At 27.2% G+C, this 24,573-nt stretch overlaps 1 protein-coding gene and 1 long non-coding RNA gene across 4 annotated transcripts in view; one reads left to right on the top strand and one right to left on the bottom strand.

Moving 5' to 3' along the window:
• Positions 1-2,961: 2,961 nt before the first annotated feature.
• On the bottom strand, positions 2,962-7,228 carry LOC112639172. The gene is made up of 5 exons (XR_003123340.1): positions 6,721-7,228; positions 6,194-6,380; positions 5,854-5,946; positions 5,236-5,537; positions 2,962-3,040 (listed from the first exon to the last, which is right to left on the bottom strand). It is a non-coding gene; the product is annotated as an uncharacterized LOC112639172 (long non-coding RNA).
• Positions 7,229-8,629: 1,401 nt separating this feature from the next.
• LOC105256304 (TNF receptor-associated factor 4) overlaps positions 8,630-24,573 on the top strand; it is a 40,109-nt gene continuing 24,165 nt past the window's right edge. The window contains exons 1-2 of one of the 3 annotated variants that reach the window (XM_011266107.3): positions 8,630-8,824; positions 22,193-22,366. In XM_011266107.3, coding sequence (XP_011264409.1) covers positions 8,822-8,824; positions 22,193-22,366 — 177 coding nt within the window. In that variant the 5' untranslated portion in view covers positions 8,630-8,821. Of the gene's footprint in view, positions 8,825-21,837; positions 22,367-24,573 lie in introns of those variants that run through there. The other 2 variants (XM_025412287.1, XM_011266112.3) reach the window with 2 other exon arrangements.

Raw genomic sequence — 24,573 nt, forward strand, 5'->3', positions numbered from 1 at the left:
GCTGTTCTCCGTCCGTTGACCATTCGTCATCGTTCGCCGAATCTCTCCTGGAAGGGGAAGCTGGCCTGGGCTTTTTTCTGGACGGACGGGCATACTTCGATTTTAATTTAGCTCCACGGGGTCTGGACACTCGTTGTCCCGCCGATTCTCCAGTCGTTTCCAGCTCAGAGCTGGATATTCCTTTCTTCCTTTTTGGCCCGGAACTTTTAGGCCTGGAGCTGCTTTGGTTGCTTTTTGAGCCAATTTCCGGGCTCGCGTCACTCAGTGAGATTGCGATAGCCTTCTTAATTGACCGCTGTATCTTTACCGCTTCTCTCATACACGGGCTTTCCGTTCCTTCAGTTAAAGCTGCTTGCCATTCAGGAGCAGCAAGTCTTCCGCGTCTTGTGGCGGCCTGCCTAGGAGTGACTGGGTCTTCCCGGGAGGACACGTATGTGTCCCCCTCATCTTCTCTCTCACTCTTCGTTATTCTCTCTGGTGATGCATCCTTGGCGGCCACTTCTCTCTTCGCAGTAGTCATGTTTCCTGGCGTGCAGCAGTCATCTTACTTAAGCTGATGGCAGAGAACTAGATGTCTGTCGTAGTCGTGGACGTAAAGTAAGACAGAGAAAAACGTAAGTCGTATACCGAATGTTTGGTAAAAAAAAATTTTTTGTCAGGCGTGTTGGTTATAATCAATTCGATAAAGTGTTCATAATAGCGCGTAGCAGTGTAAGGCTGATGGCAGAAAACTAGATGTCTGTCGTAGTCGTGGACGTAAAGTAAGACAGAGAAAAACGTAAGTCGTACAAGGCCATTGTGACAATGGCCTTGTACGACTTACGTTTTTCTCTGTCTTACTTTACGTCCACGACTACGACAGACATCTAGTTTTCTGCCATCAGCCTTACACTGCTACGCGCTATTATGAACACTTTATCGAATTGATTATAACCAACACGCCTGACAAAAAATTTTTTTTTACCAAACATTCGGTGTACCAATTGCTATATGTCAGCTTGAAATATGCATGTAATCATAATTTTCATAATGTGTTGTATTTTTGTTACAGAACATACAAAGTTGGAAAACTTGTTTGTCAACACCCTTAGAAAATTAGGATTATGTGAAAATCATTTCGTTATTACATCATAACGAAGAACGTAAAAGCGCGACGAGAGAAAGGGGAAAGCAAAATCGTAAGCTCGTCGCGTGGCAGTCGCGTGGTCTGTCATTGATGAAACAAAGATAGAACGATGAATTATCGGTTCTTATCCGACTGTCCATCTCTGAATAGTTCGGACATGAACCCATATCATAGACACAAACCATGTTTCGTTATCGAGCGTAATGGACATAGTTCACGTCCACTTTGTCAGACGGCGCGTCAAGCATCGAGAAATGTGCCCGTCGAGGCTGGTGGCCGCTCTCAGGTTTCTCTCTGGCGACACAAGTCGCGTTCCAATTGCCGTAACTGCCGACACAACTTTACACATCCGTACTCAACTCGAGGGCTACTAGTCGGATGTGTAAGCTTGTGTTTTCTAGTGACAAATAATAGTTACAAATTACAGACATTGACCGATTTCCGTAAAGTGCATATAGGCGCATATAGCATACGTGACACAACTGTAAATATGCATATATGCGCGCTTTACGGAATTCCAACAAGTAGTAGATTTATTTTTAATATTTTCTTTTATTTAACAAAAATATGTAACATGGATTGCGAAAATATTAAAACTATCTAAATAAATAAATTATTTATTTATTATAAATTATTTATTATAAATATTCTAAATAAATAAATAATTTATTTATTTAAGCCAAATTTCTAATTATTAATATTAAAAGTATCATTAAAGATAATAAGTAATTCAAATTATCTTGTATAATGAATTTTTGTTAAAAGCTCATGTTCCGAGTTTTCTCTTATCGATAAAAGTGCTTCTAAAAGTGGCTTAAACTCTCTGATTGGCAACAAATCACTTTTAGTAATACTTTTATTCGATAAAAGAAGACTCAGAATATGGACCAAATAGAATTATATATATTTAATGAATAAGAAATATTTATTTTTTGTCTTCCATTTCTACATATTGACGTAGCATGTATGTGTTGTTGTTTTTTAAAAATCATTGAATAAAGAATACCAGGAAGGAGCATGTTGCGATATATTGCGGGAATATTGGGTTAGTTTTATGACGTCATGAAACATCATAAATGACGTCATCACATATCTGGCGGTATATTTCAAACACACTAAAAATGCATCAAACAAAAAATATGAAAGTAATTTAACGCATGTATTATATAACATAATTAGATGATTAAGTAAAAAAATTATAAAATATTAATGTCAAATTATTGTTAATTGTTATTGATAAAATAAATTATTGTTAATAAAAAATAATTATTGTTAATAAAATGAAAGTAAATATTTACTAGATATATTTCATTTTTTATAGTATTGATATTATTTAATTTTTAATTGTTAATATTAAGATTAATTGTTAGTATGAATTATTAATATTAAAATATGAATGTATATACACATATTTATATACATCACATATAATGTAGATTTTAATACACATATAATGTAGATATAATGTAGTATTTAATACACATATAATCTAGATTTTGCAGCACAAATAATAATTTTTTGTATATATGTTTTTTTAAAAGAGAAACAAATAATACATATAATACATATTTAAAAAAGTATTGAAAGTATGTAAAAGTATTTAATATGTAAAATATATTTATATATAAAGTATGATTTGTACAGATTATAAAAAATGTATGATTGAATATAAATGTACTTGAGTGAATATAATTTGCTTTATCAATAGTTACACATTTAAAAAAATTAAATATACACATTATTAAAAAAAAATCTAAATTCTTTTTTAAATAATAAACAATTGTTTATATTTTTGTTAAACATTGAAGTAGAAGAAACCACTATCAAATGCCTTTTCCTTGATAAAATTGATACCTGATATTTCTGTCAATATTTTGTCCTATTAAGTTGCACATTGTTTAATTTGGGAAGAATCTGAAAAAAAAAATAATTAATTACAAATCTTATGTATATAACTATTTATTGTCCTTTAAACAAAATGAGTTTATTATAAAATGTTCGAACGTAACTTTGGTTTTTCGTATGTATTGCACTTTTACAAATATGATGCATCCTCAATTTATAAAATTCTGTAACAATGTTTGTAATTAGATAAATTATATGATCTTGTAAAGTAATTTGATCATGATTTATCGACAACTCTAAAAAGATTTGCTTATTTAAAAATTTGTTTATAATATCTTGTTCTAATTTCTCTTTCAACGATGTTGTAAATAATTCATTAGATAAAAAACTACGTAATATTATTTCACACTCCATACAAATTTGAATGAGATCATCACTGGGATACATTAAACCTTCTACATCTTTAAATGCCAAAAAGGTATTTTCTAAATTATCTCTACTTCCAATAACTGCTGATGAACAATCTGTGCATAGAATTATAGAAAATATTTTTTTTTGCCACAAAACCACTGATATAAATGACTACTTCCTTAGAATACTGTGATAAATTAAAGTTAAATACGTAATCATGATCATACATTACATTATTTGAACATACATTTTGCGAATTTGTACTTAAAACGCTTTTGTTGTTAAGATCCGCGTTGTTGTTATTATCCGTACATTTTTTTTTGCTTACATTAGAACTATATCTAAGTATATTTATGTTTTGCAAAGGTATGCAGCAATTGGCGCCATGTTCACGAATTTCCGCGTGAATTAAAATTTTTTTATACGCTGATATAAACTGTCGACAAGTTGGGTTATTGTTGTATCCTCCGCAAGATCTTATAGATCCAAAAAATAATTCCAGATGGTCTTGTGACATTTTATATACTGGTATAAGTGATAGATTATCTTTATCAACACATTCTTTATAAATACTAAGTAAATTTTTCATAGAAATCAACAAACATAAAAATCCAGTTTTTCGATTAGAATTTAAAATTAAACTTCCATCATAATTTTTCAATTTTGTTATATAACCGAGTAACTTTTCGAAAAATTATTCTACTTTTTCAATATTTTTCTTACACAGTGCTTGTTTGAAACCAAAATCTGATATCTTTCTAGAATTTAATACATCAAATGCATCATTCATCATAAGAATAAATTTGACTGTAGGATCACAATCTTTAAAATCCTCTAATTTTAAATGTTCAGAACAAAACATTAAAGCTTCAGCTACAGACTTACTTAATAATTGTGTAGCTAGTTTGACTTTCATTTTTTGTTTAAAGAACTCTATATGACGTTTATTAATTTTATTACATAAATGTAACCCTTCATTGTCTTGCAATTCATTTAATTTTTTTAGATATTTAAAATTAATTTCTTCATTGTTATCATCATACAAAATACCTTTTTCTGCTAAAACATTACGAATCAATTTCATAATATGTGAAGGATCAGAAAATATGAAGACAGGATTCTCATAACTTATTTTGGTTTGTAAAACAAGCACTGGTTCTTTTGCACTTTGATTTAACTTTTTTTCAAATTCAAATTTACAGCCAAGAACTTTTGACATGGTTAAATTTGTCGGGCAACAGTCAAAAGTGATATTTATGACAGTACCTTTGCAATTCTCCAGTAATTGTAAACAATGATTGACTAAATTGGCTTTTTTATTGCTATTTAAGCTTTCAATAAAAAAGTACCTTAATGGAAGTTTCCATGATTCATTAATAGTCACGAGCATGAAAACAAGAGCTTGTTTGGCAATATTTTCGTCATAAACATTATTTCTAATAGTAATTAGACCATACACTTTATCATTAATCCATTTTACGTATTGCCGTAAACTCATTTCGTCAAATACAAGAGAACAATATTCTAATAAATATTCTTTTCGATATATTCATTTCTTTTTTTTAATATTTCAAAAGATTCAGATGTAAATCCCGGTTCACCATTAATAGTTTTATACCATTTAGACAAAGTTTTATGATGAGGTAATGCACCATTTAAAATATTTGTAACATATTTGTACGCCCTTGGTGAAAAATAATGAAGAGATATAGCAAATTTTCGAATATCCTCTTCATATTTTGCTTTGCATTTTTTTTTCTTGTAACAAGCTTTTTTAAATAAACTAAGAAATAAATTACTATTACTACCAAAATAATTTTGCAATACTTCTTTAGCATTATGAGAAATCATACCGTTATTCTGTAATTTTTCTAAAACCGATGTCAAATTTTTAATTCGATGTTTCTGTCGATATGTCACTTTTTGTAATTGTATTATACGTTTCATGTATAATTTTTCTTTTGTACTCATTTCCATAATTTTTCTTTTAAGATAACTTTTTCTTGGAGTATCATCTTGTGTTGGATAATAAGAAAATTCATTCCTTTCTTTCACTTGTAAAGGTGTACTTATTAAGTTATCTTCTTGCAGTGCAGGTAATTTGAGTAGAAGTTGATGGCCCTTCATTATCGTCCATATTAATAGTGCTCACTTCCTAAATAATATTAATATTTGTTAGTTATTTTTAGTAATTTATGTTTTTAGATATTTTATATATAATTTTATATATATAACAATATAAATAACAATAATTAATATAACAATATAAATGTAACAATAATTTACTCCAATATTATACAGAAAAGTATTAACAATTCAATATGCTTACTAATTTCTTAACAAATTAAGTGTCATTAATTAAAGCCATTAAAAGTTATTATTTACTTCTAAATGCAATTCTTAATTTAAGATAAATTTAAATTAAAAATAAATAGCATTAAAATTGAATATTATTAGACATATCAACTTACTTGTGGTGTAAAAGTTTTAATAAAAAGCTCTGAATGTGCTTCTTGTGCTACTTTTTGATTATTGTGATTTGATGACATTTGCTCTAATAGTACCTAAAAAATAACCCATATCCATTAATGAATTATTATTATATAATAACAATGAATATTATTTATTTGAGGATTGCCCGATTAGACACAGCCAATCATATCGACCGATGCCTAGGGTAACCAGGACGATCAAGCACGATTAGCCAATCAAAGCCAGTTGTGTCCAATTGTACTGTGTCTAATCGGAGGTGTCTCATTTATTTTACTACTAATTAGGATTAAAATATAATATATATATGGTTATACATACACGTTGTGTATTTGCGGATTTAATGGTAGGGACAGCCATACTCTTTAATCGAGTAATTTTTCCTGTTCTATCAAAACAGTCAGATGTAAAATGCTTAGAACATAATCTGCTGTTTTTTAATGGCTGCCAGTTTGACCTACTTATAAAATTAATCCATTTTTGTCTTTGTAATGGATGTTGTGGAAAACTATATTAAAAAATAATTATGATTCATTAATAATTTACATAAAATTATATATATATATTTTGCATGCAATATGACATTACATCACAATAATATAATGTATTACATTGCCCACATCTGCAAGAATGTTTACTGTTCAAAATTATCTGTGTAAAATTAAATTATTGCTCTAAATCTAAAAGAATAATCCAGCTTCAATTTCAAAAACTTCCACTAGTTGCAAAATAAATACTTTACTAAATATGACTATTGTTAGATATAAAATACAATAAAATTAACCTACAAGTTGTAATACTTCTATTTTGACTCTATTATTTTAAATAGAATATATTATACCACTTACGTATGAAATGTTTCTATGCGTCCTTTTGTTTTAGAATATATCCACAAAGGCAACAACTGACCATTTTTTATTTTTTTTATTTAATTCTCAGTCTATTCAAGTTTCACAGTTACACATGTGACGCTTATTGAATTCAACTACAATGACGTCATAAATTCGATTCTATCGATATTTGGTTCACTTTCATTACGTCACATCCTCCGCACGGCAAACAAAGGATTTTCGGTCATATGCTCCTTCCTGGTATTCTTTATTCAATGTTAAAAACAGTTTCTATTATTCTCTACCGTAGATTAAAAAATAAGGCATGAACACAGTACAGATACTAGAATACAATTTTGTTCCAATTGAATCGTGCATATCGCTACACTTTGTGCTTTCCTGTGCACATTTGTGTTAAGATGTGTTAAACAATTGGAAAGCACCCAATGTGTTCCGCCTTGTTCGTCTTATAGGAAGAGGGGGCTTCATTTCTGGAAAATATAACCAATCCATATTCATGGTGTAGGATATACCTCGCTTTGCATATAGAAAGTTACAAATCCATTCGAAATTATGTAACAATAGAATTTTCTTTCGATAAACATATTAATAGACTTATGAAACTTCTTTCGTTTATTTAATTTTTTTAATAAATAACAAGCGACGACTAAAATCTTTGGAAGGTTATTCCAAGTCATGAATTTCAGAACATATGTCAATGTCAAAGTTATTGAAGCTAGGTTCTAATCGATACATTTACCATTTATAATATATAATGGAAATTTTTTAACAATAAAGCCGATTTTGTTTAACTGAAATGTCAAAGCAGCGATGACTTTTAAGGCAGAAACGAAGAGATTTTTATTTTCAGGGAATTAAATTTAATTAAATTTAATCGAATTAAAATCAGATTAATTTTTTCAAATCCTTAATAAAATGGATTATATGTAGATACCGCTACAATATTTAATTCTTTTCTACAATATATTTTAATTATACAAGTTACACTTTAATACAAGCTATGAGCAGTATATACCGTAACAATCACTTTTTTTGGAAGATTTCTTTTTTTTGTTTTTTTTTATGTGGTATACATTTTACGTCACATGTGATTTTTCATAATTCCGTTCTTAAATATTTGACAATAATTTTCATTCTTTTACATTCTATAATATTATTGAGAGCCATTACAACATTTCATATTAGCTTTTCATATCGCTTCTCTATCTTTGACATTTCTCAACACTTCCTATGTTCCGCCAACACATTCACCTGTCTACCGCCACCTGCCTTCATACCAACTGCACACGGCATATATACACATGCTATAGCTGTGTATGCTCTGCTGTTAAGTATAGTATTCTGAGAGACCTTAGTTCGTCTATATAGTACACGTAGTGGAGCCATAATCTTTCACCATATTACATGCTTGTTCTATCTAGCAATATAACCGCCCGTAGTTGTGCAGTCAACATTACGCTGTCGTTGATCACAGTCGTGAATCGAGTTGAAAGTTTTAATAAGCAGCGTTTGAATATTGTAGGACACCGAAAAAAAGAGATCCATTAATAATATAGATTAAATTCGACGAACTCTAAACGGAACATCGATGATGTGCGATGTCGTTCCTTCGTAAATGTCTCGGGATACTCTCAGAAATGTTTGCAACGTTTGCGAATATTTTGTAAAAATATTGTTCTCAATACAACATAGTTGCGTGATATGAAATACCGTTTTAGGCCTTTTAAAAGAGAATATTATACAATTTTAGAAATATTCCACGTCAATCTAGGATCGAGCATATTGGTGTAAAAAGTTTTAAAGTTTGAGATAAAATTAGAATAAAAACAAGTTTTTAACGTAAATTTAGAAAATATTTAAGATTTGTTTTTAATCAAATATGATCAATACAAGAAGTTCGCGATATTTATACTAGCAATTTCGCGAAAGCTATATGAGCTCTAGTGCTTGTCGATTTGCCATAATTATTTGTTGACATTGAATTATTAAAGAAAATTATTTATTGCCTCCGGCATCTCGAGAACGCCTGATTTTGATTTATTGACGAAGACAAGCGAATGTATCAACCTCAAGTTATGATGTTAACCGGATATTTGAAATGGTAAGCTCTCGCGATTAATGCAATCAGAAAATTTTGAAAAAAAATTTAGAAAGTATATAAAATTATGTATCAATATTAATCATCAATATTAACAATATATAGAAAAAAATTATTTACACACACTCTCTCTCTCTTTCTCTTATTCCTTAATATGCATATTTGTGTAATTTTATTAAAATAATATCGTTAAAATAATATTGTCGTTAAAATAATATGTCGTTAAAATAATATTCAATCATATGAATATTTTTAATTCATTATTATAAACACTATTTCTTGTAATAAGCAACATGGTAGTAACAAATATAATGTAAGTTATTTATTTGTATAAAACTGTAATATGCTATATATATTAATTTGCTTGCTTATATAACAATAAGCATTAATTTGCATAACAATGTTATAATATAATATATAATATATAATGTATAATGTATAATATACTATTACAATATAATATTGTTAACTGCATATTCCTTTACTTACCATTATTCGATGAAACCAGACGAAATTCGTCTTCAAGTTTTTCTTATGAAAAAGATCCATAAAGTATAGACTATTAATATAAGTTCTATAGTATCTATAATATTTTTTCCTCAGTTTAATAATTTCTCATATATTAATTTCTCATATAAGCCTAAACAAGCGATTAAAACTATTAAACAGATTGTTTGGAAGTGGACGGATAATGAAAAATTATTTCCATATTTATTTAAGGTGAAAATCGGAATTTAATTTTTATATAAATTAAATTTCTCTCAAGTTTTATGAATTAAATTTATTTTATATTATTTGTTTGTGTATGATCTAATTATTAATAATATAATTACAATATAACTTATAACTATTAATATTGTACTTACAATATACATAACATCGATATATATTAAATATGTTATATAATTATATATAATATTTTTATGAATGAGAGAAATTACAATTAACTATATATATATATATATATATATATATATATATATATATATATGCACAGAGAGAGAGAGAGGGTTTATTTCCTTATATAATACTTAGGTAGCAAGCACACGTCATTTTGATATTCCAAACTGGTTATTTTTGGTCATATATCGTCAAAATGACTAATTTATTACTTGACTTTATTGACTGACTATTCTTGATGTCATGAGTTGATGTTTTTATGATGTAAAAGTGACGATCTAATGTCACAGATTCTTGACGTCATAACATGTACCGCATTTTGATGTCTTTTTCTTAGCATAATAATATATTTAATAGCATTGGAATAAAGCAGTCTTGATATAACATTATTTTGACGTCATATTTCAATCATGAAATCAATTCCATAAAAACATCTTTTAAAATTTTTTCACATAACATGACTTTCGCCATCAGATTTTAACAATTTTTCTTTCAACATATGCGTTTATCTGTGCACGACTTATGTTGCTTAACCATTCAAATGTTTATTAAATTAATGCACAGTGAAAATATTAGCTATATCAATCGAGTGTAATCAAAGTGCCAAGAAATATACACATTTTTTTATATACAGTTGATTGGCAAAATATATTTTTATAAAACACAGACAACGGAAGACATTATTTCTTGAAATTTTAAATGATATTAGAAGTAAGTTTATTTATGTTTAAATAAAATAATAATAACAAATATAAAACTTGTGACCTATTTTCTTACCATATTTATCCCCATACAGCATAGAATATTGCAACAATATTATTAATATTGTTGTAACATTACAATAACATTGCAATATTGCCATAATATTGCTGTAATATTCTGTATTGTATGGATGTTTTCTAGCGTTTTCAAATAAAGAAGTTTAATCGATCCGCGATTCTTCTGAAGAATATAATAGCTGTAATTGTTCAATGATGCTCTCGAATCCGTTAATCTGCTTTATTCCAATGCTATTAAATATATTATTATGCTAAGAAAAAGACGTTAAAATATGGTACATGATGTCAAAATGCGGTACATGTTATGACGTCAAGAATCTGTGACATTAGATCGTCACTTTTACATCATAAAAACATCAACTCATGACGTCAAGAATAGTCAGTGAATGACCAATTTGAAACGTCAAAAAATGATGTGTGTTTGCTATCTGGATATTATCTCTAATATTCAGTTTTGTACTTATATAATATTACTATAAGAGTGTTTTTCTGGTCTCACTGATATTTACTATGATTCCTCCCTGCAGATTATATAATATATATAAAGTTTATCCTAAAAATGTGGAAACCAAAATATTTTGAAAAATACGCATTTTCATGAAAAATTTTCCGTACAAAAGTTGTAGGGTTTTAAATGGTACATTACGTAGTAATAATATCATTATGATTTTGAATAGCATTATCAAGGTTACATAAAGATTATTTTGAAATATTTAAATAAAATCCTCCATTTTTAGATATTCTTATAGTTATCTCGAAAGTTTTTAAAACATAATAAAATAATTTTTTATTAAGTACTTTTTGAGTTATGAGACTTGAAATAATTTTTTTAATTTTACATAAACTATAACATCGTCGTATCTCGTAAAATATTTATTTTTCGATGATTTTACCTCAATACTTTTATGTATAAAATAATGAAAGGAATCAATTAGTGTAAGAAATATAATAATATAAATATAATAATAGTGTAAGAAAAACACATAGTTACTTTTAAGAAAAAAATATGTAATTTGTAATTAACATATTTTTTCAAAGAATGTATATTTTGCATATTATGAGATTGTAAATGAATTTATTAAAAAAGAAAAATCTACATAAAAGTAAATTATATTATAATAATTACATATATATATATATATATATATATATACATATAATATATATACATATATATATATACATATAATATATATACATATATATATAATTATATATTACATAATATAATAATTATATAATAATAAAAAATCAAAGTCGATTAATTGTTTTGTTCTTTTTTTAAATAAAATTTACTTTTTAAAGAATTTTTTTCATTGTTCCGTGAATTGATCAGTTCACAGACTTCTATATATTATACTAGACCGCTAATACAGCGATGTTACTTGTGAAGCTAGAATAGCCATTTACAATTGAGCATGATATAATTGCTCTATTAATGGACCGAATATTAATATAGACTCCAAAACATACTCTCTGAGGAAAATTTTACTTTTCATAGCCGTTCCGAAACCGCTTCCAGCATTTCTGATTAGTTCCGATTCATGATTCGAGAGCGTTCCAAAACTAAGAGGAAATGTTTGTGTTCCCTCCAATCGTGTAAAATTCTCACCGATATTTTACGCGAGTAAACAACAAAAAATAAAAATGGTGGAAAGAAGTGCAAATTCAAAACTTGAAAACACTTCATCGTTCCATTTTAAATTTAGCCGCTTAGAGAGAGAAGGAGAACTAATAGGTTTTTTTCTTTTAATTATATACAGTACGTTTCAAAATTGTATTATTCTTGTTTTCCTCGCGCAGCTTCAATTGTTTCCTGTCATTTATCTCCTGTTTTCCCTAATAACAGTTTTGGAACATAGATATAGGATACGTTCTGAATTAGCTTTCGTTAACTATTTTTCTAGTTATAAAGTTAATAACACTTTAACTTTTAGAACTACCGGCATTTTTTCATTATGCAGTTTTTTTTTTCATTAAAATAGTAGTTTTTTGCTAAAAAATTTTTCTATATAATTAACATATACATTACACAGAATTTCGAGATTTATTCAGAGCCATAAAAGAGTGGCTTTCCCGACAGTTTAAAGGATAATTAACTTGATTTTGTTCCTTAATGAATCAACTGATCAGATGAATAAAGCAATGAAGAATTCATAGATTTTATTAATGTGAATAATCCGTAGCAGACAAAAGAGAGCGAGATTCAAAAATTTTATTGAAACCGTTGTGTATAGGTCAATGAAGAATTTTAATCAAATTTTCGATTCTCGCTCTTTTTCGTTTGCGGTGATTATTCATATTAACAATTAATAAAATCTGTTAACTCTTCGTTATCTCAATTTGAACTTAAAAATATTTTACTCAATATAGCCCAAACAGCACAATAACAATTCCTTGTAATATCCGAAGGATGTCAAACGGACATTGTGGATATCATAATTTTATCCCGAGACATACTCAGGATGAAAGAACAAAAGATACCCGAATATTAGTTCCTAAGACATCGAACAGCCACAAGATGCCCTCCCACTCAGCATGTAATATTACTGCTATATTTAAAATATATCTTTCAACAGTATTATAGAAATATTTCAACAGTTTGTGCCACACTTCTGCAATGTTTCAATGTCTGCAATCATTTCAAATCGATAACTTTACCGAAAAATTTCAGTCATATTTCTGTAATATTATTAAAATATTTCTTCGTTGCTAATAAATGAATATCTTGGAAATTGTCGAGTATGTATTTATATATTTATAAAAAAATATATAAATATAAAAATATAAAAATATATTTATAAAAAAATATATAAATACATGCTCGACAATAAAAATATTTTAATATATACAATAAATGGGCTTTCCCCCTTATCCATTTAATTTCAAATAATATGTTTAATATTTCGTATCCTAACAAAGGATTATTAAACAAATTATTTTAAATTAAGTCAGTTTATCAGAAATTAAACTGACTAAAAAGAAGAAATATACTTTGGATTTTATATTATAGTACCAGCCCTTATACATTTCATGACGAAAAATTGAGTACAAGTTAGTTAAGTTTGGTGTAATGGCAAAGCGAACAAGTACATTCTAAAAATATGCAATATTACAGAAACATACAAATATAAAACTATTTTTAGTAAATTTTTTTATCTTTTTGAAGGATTTCAGAAATATTGCAAATGCAATATTATAAAAAACATGATGCAGTTTTTTTTTTAAATATTTCAAATACAAAATTAGAATTGAAATGTTCTGAACATGAAATATTCTGAACATTACAATATTTTAGTAATATTATATGCCGAGAGGTAGGACTTTTTATGCTATATTTGAATTTAATGAATATACAATGGACATTAGTGAAATATTTATACCTTATTAAAAAAAGTTATACCTTATTAAAGTTTTAACGTCTTAACATTATTTCAAATATTTCATTATAATTAATGAAGTCTCCAAATATACACATATAAATATGTGACATTAACATAACTATCCTGAAAATATCCCAGGACATCCTGAACATATTCAGGATGATCCTGAGAATGTCTTGTGCTATCTGGGAAGTTAGATATTCATTATTGTACAATATCATTATTGTACAATATATCTTGTGTTGATGAAAATATGATGTAGATAATTTCAGCTGATTTATTACGGAACAAAATCAAATTAAAGTATTATCAATTTTATAACTAGAAACATATTTATGAAAGTTATAATAAAAGAGTTACAATGAAAGCTAATTCGATGAAAGCTAAATATGACTCTATGCTAACATATAAGGCGCTTTTGTGTAAAGGGAATTTTGACGTCTTTCTCCTTATTAAAATATTTTTATTCGTTAATTTTTTACAAAATTATTATGATTTTTATTATACACACTTTTAATAACTAATAATTAAATTTATTATTACTGGCATAAAAGTTTCATATTTTGAACATTTTGATATTAAAAATAAAAAGTGCTTTTTAAAATATAATTTAACGCTTCTCTGTTAATACGCCTTTGTACAACAATTTGCACACCTGTTTCTAGCGGTCCTGACTCTATATCAAAATAAGTATCATAATGTATCATAATAAATTAGCATATTAATCTAATCTATATATTTTGTCCAATTGTAAACGATTATTTTTTGATGTTAGTAATCTAGATATGTACAATATATAGAAGTCTATAGATTAGTTAAATGCTTTCGAGTACTAAGTCTAATATCGGTAGCGTTGTTGTCAGAAATTCACATGCGCGTTTTAACATTTGCAGCATTAGAAATTGAATATTAGATTTACACATTGGAAATTGGATTTACACATATTTTTTATTCTGTTACTTCCTCTAGCTTTAATTTATAAACAATTTAGACTTTGTACTACTTTATAAAGTATACTCTATAATAATTCTCGTCTTATATATATTTAATATAGGATTACACAAAGCTAATAATTTATTTTTAAAAAATTTGCAGATGTAAATGAAAGAAATTAAATATTAATTAATCAAAGGAAAAAATGAATGGAAAATATGAATTAATCAAAAAAGTTATTTTTTTTATTATTTTGATTAATCGAGAAATATTGTCTATACGTAAAATCCAATTATATATGAACGCTGCTGTTATAATAGTTTTCAGAAGTTATTTTAATTTTTTGACTTTACAAGCGTTTTAATAATTAACAATTCTAAATTAAATCGGGAAATAAGAAAAAAATAAAATTAATAGTTTATATAACATATTTCCTGTACAAATGTATAATACATTTCATGTACAATTTATCTCATTATATATTATAATACATTTCATGTACAATTTATCTCATTATTTAAAATTGATATTGCATTCCTATAATATTTTCTTACATTGAAAAAAAGTACTATTTTCATGTTACTGTTAATTAATTTTAACATAGAAGAGAGACACTTATTTAAAAAATTCTATTATTTTAATAAACATGGTAAAGATGTGATTTTCATATATGTATTTAAAGATATATCATATATGTATACTAGTTTATTAAAAATATCTATAATGATATAAAAATAAAAATTCTTCTAATGTTAATTAATAAAATCTAAAAGAACTATATGAAAACATACACATGAATATAATAATAAATACGAGAAATGATTATGAAAAATTGACTAATTCTTTAAATAAACATTATGTCTATATATAAAAAAAGATAGAGATAGAGATATAAAAAAGACACGAATCGAAGTTACTTTTGTGTCAAGATATAAGCATTTCTTTATAATCTATGTAATAAGCAAAGAACATGTAACTACAAATATTTGGATGTTAATATTACATTAAAATTGGACAAAATATTCAATTTAAAATCTGAAATAGGTGAATAATAGATCGAATCTCTTTCCTCCTTCCCCTCTCTCTTTCGATAGTACCTTAAGGAATCCATTAATTATTCACTATTCAAAGTGCTGTGAAAATGCTTACACTTAACCATTTTGCGATATTAGTCTGTCATTGCGCTTCCATTTAACTTATATTTAGTCGACATATTTACATATTTACATAATTATAAGTAATTATAAGTGACGTTGATGTCCAAATGCAAATACAAAATGAAGTATTAGTTTATCAACTTTTTTATTCGAAAGAAAAGAAAATTATTTTCAATTTATCGCAAGTTATACATTATACATTTCTAATAAAAAACTTAATGATAATGAAAATATCCGTCATGAGGAAACTATAATAAACATTATATATATATACACACACACACACACACACACACACGCACACACACGCACACACGCACACACGCACACACGCACACACGCACACACGCACACACACACACACACACACACACACAAAGTTTACCAAAAGTGTGGAAACCCCTTAATATTTCGAAAAATACGCATTTAAAAAAAAAATGTTTCAGGTAAAAGTTGTATGGCTTGAAGGGAGACATAAGATAATGTCATTAGTTTGACATTGAAGAGTCACCTGAAGGTCACGTGAAGGTCACATCCAACTTTTTAAACGGGACACTCTATATGCTTTTGCATATTCTTATAGTTCATCTCGGGAGCTTTCCAAAACATTATAATTAAGTTAATTTTCATTAAGTACTTTCCGAGTTATGAGGATTGAAATCATTTCTTAATTTTACATAAACCGTAAAATATCTAGTAAAATATTCATTTTTCGATTATCCTACTTTAATACTTTTATGTACAAAATAATGAGAGGAATCAATTGGTATAAAGAAAACACATAATTGTTTCGAAGAAAAAATATGGAATTGTTAATTGCAAATTACGAGGGGGCGGGAGAGCACGCCAAGTTTTCATATCTTACTTCGACCTGAAGGTTATTTATGCGATTTAGAATTTGTAAAACTTTTTTAAATTATATACATCATATACAAAATGCTTTAGGAATTAAAGTAATCTTAACTCATTTAGTATCGATTACGAATTAATATCACATAATTTATTATACTTGCTAATAATATTAATCTTATATCGGTTTTTAAATATTTTATTTTTTTCACTCTTTTAGATTTTTTTATTTTTTTATGTATCTGTATCCGTTTATGTATCTACTCAAAATCTGAGCAATAATACTTTTCTAATCAATTTAAAAGTTATTTAACTTTTATATTTACAATGATGCTTACAAAATCGCATATTATTCTTACAGAAAATCGCGGTAATTACTAATTTGATGAAAAAGAAATACAAAATAAACCAAATTTTTCACACATATTAACGAAATTCTAATGGATATAAATTTACTATGATTAAGTATTATAAAAATTTGTAAAAGTATCAGTATGTTAAGACAGGAATTAGATGGCGTACAGTCATGAGGCAGAAGGCACAAAAGAAAAGCTGCTGATCAACAAGAGAAAAAGACAGAGGTAGATAAATAGAGAGAAAAAGGAAGAGAAAGAGAGGGAGAATGTAAAAGAGTGGAAAGGAGGAAGAGAATGAGGAAGGAGAGAAAGTGAGAGAGAGAGAGAAGTTTGCAGCTGTATGCGACAGCTGCACGCTTCCCAATATTATTCCCCGAACAGTGTTCCGTCTTATCCTTCCTCTGCATATGCTCAATCCCTCCCATCAGGTTGCCAGGTGTTCCTTATATCGTCAGCACGCTTCGAAAAATCCTCTTTTGTTCCCTCAACAGTGTTCATCTGGAATATAGAACATGCACGGACTCGACGAAATCTCTACTTTTTTGAAAAGAAAATTTATTCGATTGCATTGGAAATATTCGCGCACATAACAACTTTATATTTCACTTTCAATTTATGCAATTGAGAGCAGATGCACGCAGCACAAACAAATGAATCGATAAATGATCGATTAAGTAATTGCTAAATAAATCCTAAAAATAATTTCATTACATATTTAAAATTGAAGTGAACATACAACAAGAATTGAATATATACTTCTCCTCTCTATATATTATTATATAATTACTAATTCAAATAATTCATTTCTATATTTATATTTTTTTTATAAAAAACTGTTTACAAAAATCTAAAAGTTTAATTAATTTTTAAAATTTTATACGAGAGATTTATGAAACTCATTATACAGTCATTTTTTTCACTAAATAAAATATAACCTCTATCTTATCCTCTACCTCTCTCTCTAATTTTTCTATATAAAAAAGACATGCTTTTTGTTTGTGTGTTTTTCGACAACAGAGTAAAATGCTTTACACATATATGGATAATTAATTAAAAGTGCTGAAACTGAATTGCTGCAATAACAAAAATTTACAATATCATTATTTGTATGTCATTTTTATTATATACAATTGTTCTACATTTTTAATGTTATGTATCTCTTCATTCAATTAATTAAATATCAAAATCAAATACATCTACGATTTTATAATTATTTACAACTTATAATTTATCATAATTTTATAATATCACTCTTTTTTGCGTTATAATTTATAATAACTTATATAATTTGCCTCATGTGCATAAAAAGTTTATGTAAAAACGTCATGTAAACAATACATAAATAATTCATGCAGATATTATTTTGAAATTTTTATTGCATAATTCTGATTTAAGTGTATGTAAAAATTTTAATTTTTTCTAGCTCAAATTTTTATTTAAAATTCATTAAACAATTTTTTATTTAAAATTCAAGTAAATTCTTGTTGTTTTACACTTTTGTAATTATACTTCTGAAAGGTGGGCATTGAAATTTATGAAATATTATATTGAATTACTCAGCAAACACAGAATATTGCAGCAATATTGCGGCAATATTACAACATTGCAGCAATGTTGCGGCAATGTAGCTGTAATATTTTGGTTTGCTGGGTAATAATAATCATAATCTTACAAAACAATAACAAATATAATAAGTTACGAAAAGCTATATATTCAATATTGCACGAGTTCCAACAAAGGATACTGCTTATGCGATTCAATTTGTTTTAATAAAGAAATTAAAAATTGGCAAGTAAAAGCTAAGGCGCGATAATTAGAAGAGAGAGAAGAAAACCTTTTTCTTTTAGTTATTAATCTTTTTTTCTTTTAGTTATTAATATATTTCAAAATACTTGTTATAATTCTTACAATGTTTATTTGCAATTTATAATTTTTAATTTTGTAGTTATTATTATTTAAGTTAATTTATTATTTATTATTATTTTTAAGTTTTTTATTTTAATTTTCAATTTGCTATGTTCTTGATGAAGAAAGTGTCTCACAATATTTGTAATTATTTCCATATTTTAAAATCGATAATTTTAATATCAATCCGATCAATACGCTCTAGAACATTGCGAAAATCTGGAACATTATGAAGACCGATAATTTGCAAGCATTATTGAATAAAAATCTATAAAATAATTATTTATTGCCACGCTCTATAATTTTCAAATGAATTTTAGTTTAGTTGATGAAATAGAACAAAAATATTATTTACTGAATAAAGAAGATTATTTTGTTGCAACATATATTAGAATATATATTATATTATTCGGTAAATTTTTATATTAGGATCTTCACCTCCGATTTGGTTTAAAATTTGCATAATGTTGTCTCTAATTCTCATTGATTCATTGATTCTATTATTTTGCATTTAAATATTATATTAGAAAACAGATTGATGATGATCTAGTAATTATTATTACATTATGTAGTATTACATTATGTAGTATTACATTATGTATATTTAAAAAGTATAGGGCTCTGTCTCTCGCTATATATTCTCTGCCCGAAAACTTAACTTAATCTTATCTTAACCTAATCTTATCTTTATTTATTTATTTTAGTTTTGTAAATATTTTAGTGATGTATTATGTATGTTATACATAGATATACAGAAAACTATAGAAGACAGAACATTTTAAGTTGAATTTGATTAAGTATTTTGCAAAAAGAAGGGCTTCATCCTTTCCTAGCCCGCTTGTTTATTTAAAATTTTCATTATATATATATATATATATATATATATATGTCATGTAAAGGAAATCACGTAAATGCAAAAACCAAGTCTTTTCGTGGCGTATTTAAGATATATTTTTGCCGTAACATAAAAATATAATAAAGTTAGTTGAAAAAAATTAGTTTTTTCGTAAAAAGACATTTTATATATTTTTATTATAAAATGCTACTTGATGTTTTTCCCCAGGACGACGTATTGTTTCTCAGACTTTAAAATATCATAATTGTATGTAGAATCACAGCAAACTCTATGCTATCTAAATTTTCAATCAAATCATAATTGATCCTAATATAGAAATTTACTTGTTTTTCTCACAAGAAACCATCTTTAAGTTAGGCTGATAAGATTTTTCTTATCCGACTTTGTGCCTTTGGATTATTATTTATTCTCATCGATGCAGAACTATAATTTAAAGCTATAATTAAGCTATAATTTAAAATCAATAAAAGATTAAATAATCAAAAGTATTATACTTGTATTAGAAAATTTAAAATCTTTATATATTTCAACGAACAATTTCAGGTCAATAAAAGATTAAACTAAAAATAGAAGATCAAAAATATTAAAAATATTACTGTAACTAATTGCGACAACATTTATTATGGTTCAAAGCTGAAATGATTCAATAGCAGCGACAATGAATATTCATAAGTCGTTTTTGCGATTATTGAAATATATTAAGATTTGAAATAATATAAAACTGTAACCAGTCACCGGCCAAAAGAACTGATTTGAAAGATTCTATAATCGATCATCGGTGAGAGGAAGGTCGAGGAAGGCCGTAGCTGGTTAGATCCAGTCTGCGTACAGTTGAATGCACGGGCATACCGCGATATATAGTTCTCGCAATGTCATTATTCCCCTTCTCCACATTAGTCTACAAATTTACAAATACAATTGTTTCTCTTTTCTTGATTGGATTGTCGATAAGTTCTTTGCTTCCCAAAAAGATAGTGATTTCGAGAGACAAAATCAAGTTTGTCGTGCAATTTTTTCGCAAATGCTATTGAAATAAATACTGATTAATTTCTTGACCAATATATCATAGAATCACACATCATAAAAATCATTCAAACATTAATAAAAATTTCGATTTAATCTTCAGCTTTGTAATAAAGTTTAAAACACTCTTCTTCTTGTAAATCATGAGATTTTAATAAGCATGTTTTGCAGTGTCCAAATTGCTTGTCTAGATTACTTTCCTTAAAGAAATTATTTTTTATTTTATACATATTTTTTCATTAATGATTTGTTTTTTTTTAGCTTTTCGACAGTATTCTCCTCTCAATTATCTTGTTCTCTGATATTTTTTTTAATCCTATTTATCCTTGCAAAGATAAAAGTAAAGATTAGTTTTACTAATATCTTAATCTTAACTTTATTTCTTTGCACTTCTAATTCTAAAGAGAAACAAATTAGCCATAAAATAAATTAAAAATAAATTACATTGAATAAATTGAATTAAATTATAAAATTTATATTAATTAATATTAACATAACTAATATATATCTTCAAATCATATTAAATTTTAATTTACAAAATATATTGTTTGTTCATAATCAATTTTGTCATTTGATATTCTATTTCTTTTCGTAAAAAATTTTATAGAATGGAATACAACAACTGAGATATAATAAGTGAAAAACGCAAAATTACATTTGCGTCACATTATACACCATCTTTATTTCACGAGTTTCTCCTGTTAGTTCCAATGGCTCTTCTGGTTCGCGACCGATTCTTTTCTCTTTTTCTCCTTCTTCACCGCCTCTTCCTTTTCCTCCACCATCTGTATAACCACCACCACTGTCGTCATCGTTTCCATCGACACCATGACTCTCGGTCCAGAGGTACTGCAGAATTAGTCGTAGCCTGCATGTCAAAGAGCACTGTCTTACGTATTATCGAATTCTCGAGAAATATTTCTGATTTAAGGTTGTCGGTTTGTCAGATCCTTACTGATCGAATGCAATATAATTCCACAGTTACTTTGACAATTATTATGTGAATTTGATTTGAGTTATAAGAGTGTGCTCAAAACGGTTTCCAAAAAAGTTACAGAACTTTTTTTAAAAAACGCAAAAAAGATTATTTAAGTTTATAAACACGCAAATAAGAAAAAAGAACATAGTAACAAATCTGCTTCTTGTGATTCATAATTCATGAATAGTGAATAATACCAACGAAACATTACGTCTTTTTGCAAGTGATTATTAGTGTATTTAACTTTAAAGATGGTGCGTGGTTTATCACAGTGGACCAAGACACTGAGTTTCCCAGCGAGAGTGTCACCTCAAAGACCTGTAAAAGAATCCAAGAGTTTCCACGTAAGTCCCAGTGCTAGTCCCACGTCACCGCCCAGTCCAATCAACGACACGATGGATAAAGCACCTATAATTACTGACGAGGTTAGATACATATATTTTTCTGTTTTTGTCTCGCATTTTTATTTTTCTCGACTCTTAATTTAACCTTTTAATGCAAAACTAATTTTAACGCAAACTATTTTTAACGCAATAATATATAATTCATATTTTTTTCCTTACAAAGTATTCGAGCATTTCGATAACGGAGGCAAATCTCTTGTGGAGGCATGTAGAATAAATAAAAATAATCTTAACAATTTTTATAAAATTATAAGTTTCTATAAAATTTTTTTCTACAATGCATCTATTATTATCATCATTTTATTATTTACTTTCTATCTATTAAATGTTTTTTTGTTTTTGAAAACAGTTAATTTTGACGAAGTGAAACAAGAGAATACTTTTTTCCTAGAAAAAGATATGGCACGGGAATTAAAAACATATTTAAAAATATATATAAAAGAAATCTATCGGTTTCAGAGTTTTGTAAGTTAGAAAGCTTAGAGGTGGTCTGCTCCTAATTCTCCAACATAGTAACAACAAGTCTATCACGCAATATTTTCAAAATCTTTATTTAATATACAAATAATTATTATAAATTATTAAAAACTATAAATATTATTTAAGAAAAATGCTTCTTAAATTTTAACTTTAAAGACAAATATCTCGATGGATGTATTATGAAAAAAAATTTTATAGAAACTTATTTATTTTTCTTATTTATTCTTAGTTATTTTTATCTGTTTTATATGAAAAGAGATTACCCATCTTTTTATTCTACATATAATTTGAAATAACTGAATTATTTCTATACACAACACTGGACAATAGGGATATCATCATAATAACATGTAATGCTCATCCGTTATTCCGTTAGAATTCTGTTTTCCCTGATTACCATCCTAATACTAATAGTAAGGTGCGAATGAAAAAAAAAAGGAAATATTCAAAAATAGTAATAGAAAATGACTTTGATGTCAACATTTTCGACAAATATAAGTTTATTACGATCTCATTGAGAAAGACTGTTGATTCTGAGATATGTACGCAAGAATTCCACATACAAACGATTCGTCTCGATAGTCCTGCATTTCAATGTCGCTAGATGCTGCGCAAACTCGACAAGGCATAATCTTTCTTCATGTTCATATGATTCGTGGAATTTCGTGCTTGAGTATGCTCAATGCCGTCTCATTGGAATAAAATGCTAGCTATAAGACACAACGGCAGCAGCGGAAGCGTGGGAATCGAATGTAACAGATGGCCTCGACCGCTTCCGAAGTCATTCGAGTTCTTTTTTCTTGTGTAGCTCTTTTCTGATTCACATATATTCGCGCTATTATTTCGCCAATATAAAATCGGTAATTGATGCGAAATATTTAATCGTACAATGTATTTCATGATTTAGTTAACGTAATTTTTCAATTTTACATTATGAAAGAAACAAAAAAGAAGAAATTAAATTTTTAGTTAACTGATAGCAGCAAATATTAATACTTAATACACACACACACACACACACACACACACACACACACACACACACACACACACACACACACACATATACACACACACGCACACACACAGAGGTTTTTAAGGTTTGAATTTTTGCATTCCAATTCTTCTTTCTGTTAAAAATGAATAAATTTAATAAAATTTATAAAATTGAATTTAACAAAATTTAATAAATTAATTTTTTTACGCAGCAATTTTTTTCTTCTTTATTTTAAGATATTTATGATAAAATATGATGACAATAAAATATGATGACAAAAAGTAATTTAAACTACCCGTAGAGGGGGGGGGGAGCGGAACATGCAGTGTCCACACATGTACTTTGCAAAATGAAGGAAGTTACAAACACTTATTAAAAGTTTAGGTAAAATAAAAAGTTTAATTTTTATTTAGCAAAACTAAACAATAATTCTATAGCTTAGCGACATGGAAGGGACGAGCAAACGTAAACAAAAAATATAAACGCACAAGTAAAATATAAAATATGAAACCGTGATAAGCAAACAGAAAATAAACACATAAATAGAATATAATGAAAAGATGACATAAAAGTATGAAACTTCAAAAGTGCATATCTCAGAAACGAAAAGAGACCATCACAAAATTAAAACGTATTACTTAGGAATGTATCTTCTACAACATATGTGAAAAAAAATTTTTCGAGCTATGTAACCTAAAGTGAACATTTACAAAAATTCTTTTACATAACATTTTTATAGGATTATATTAAT

Source organism: Camponotus floridanus, unplaced genomic scaffold (genome assembly GCF_003227725.1).
Source record: "Camponotus floridanus strain SB8 unplaced genomic scaffold, Cflo_v7.5 scaffold108, whole genome shotgun sequence".
NCBI classification, from domain to species: Eukaryota; Metazoa; Arthropoda; class Insecta; order Hymenoptera; family Formicidae; genus Camponotus; species Camponotus floridanus.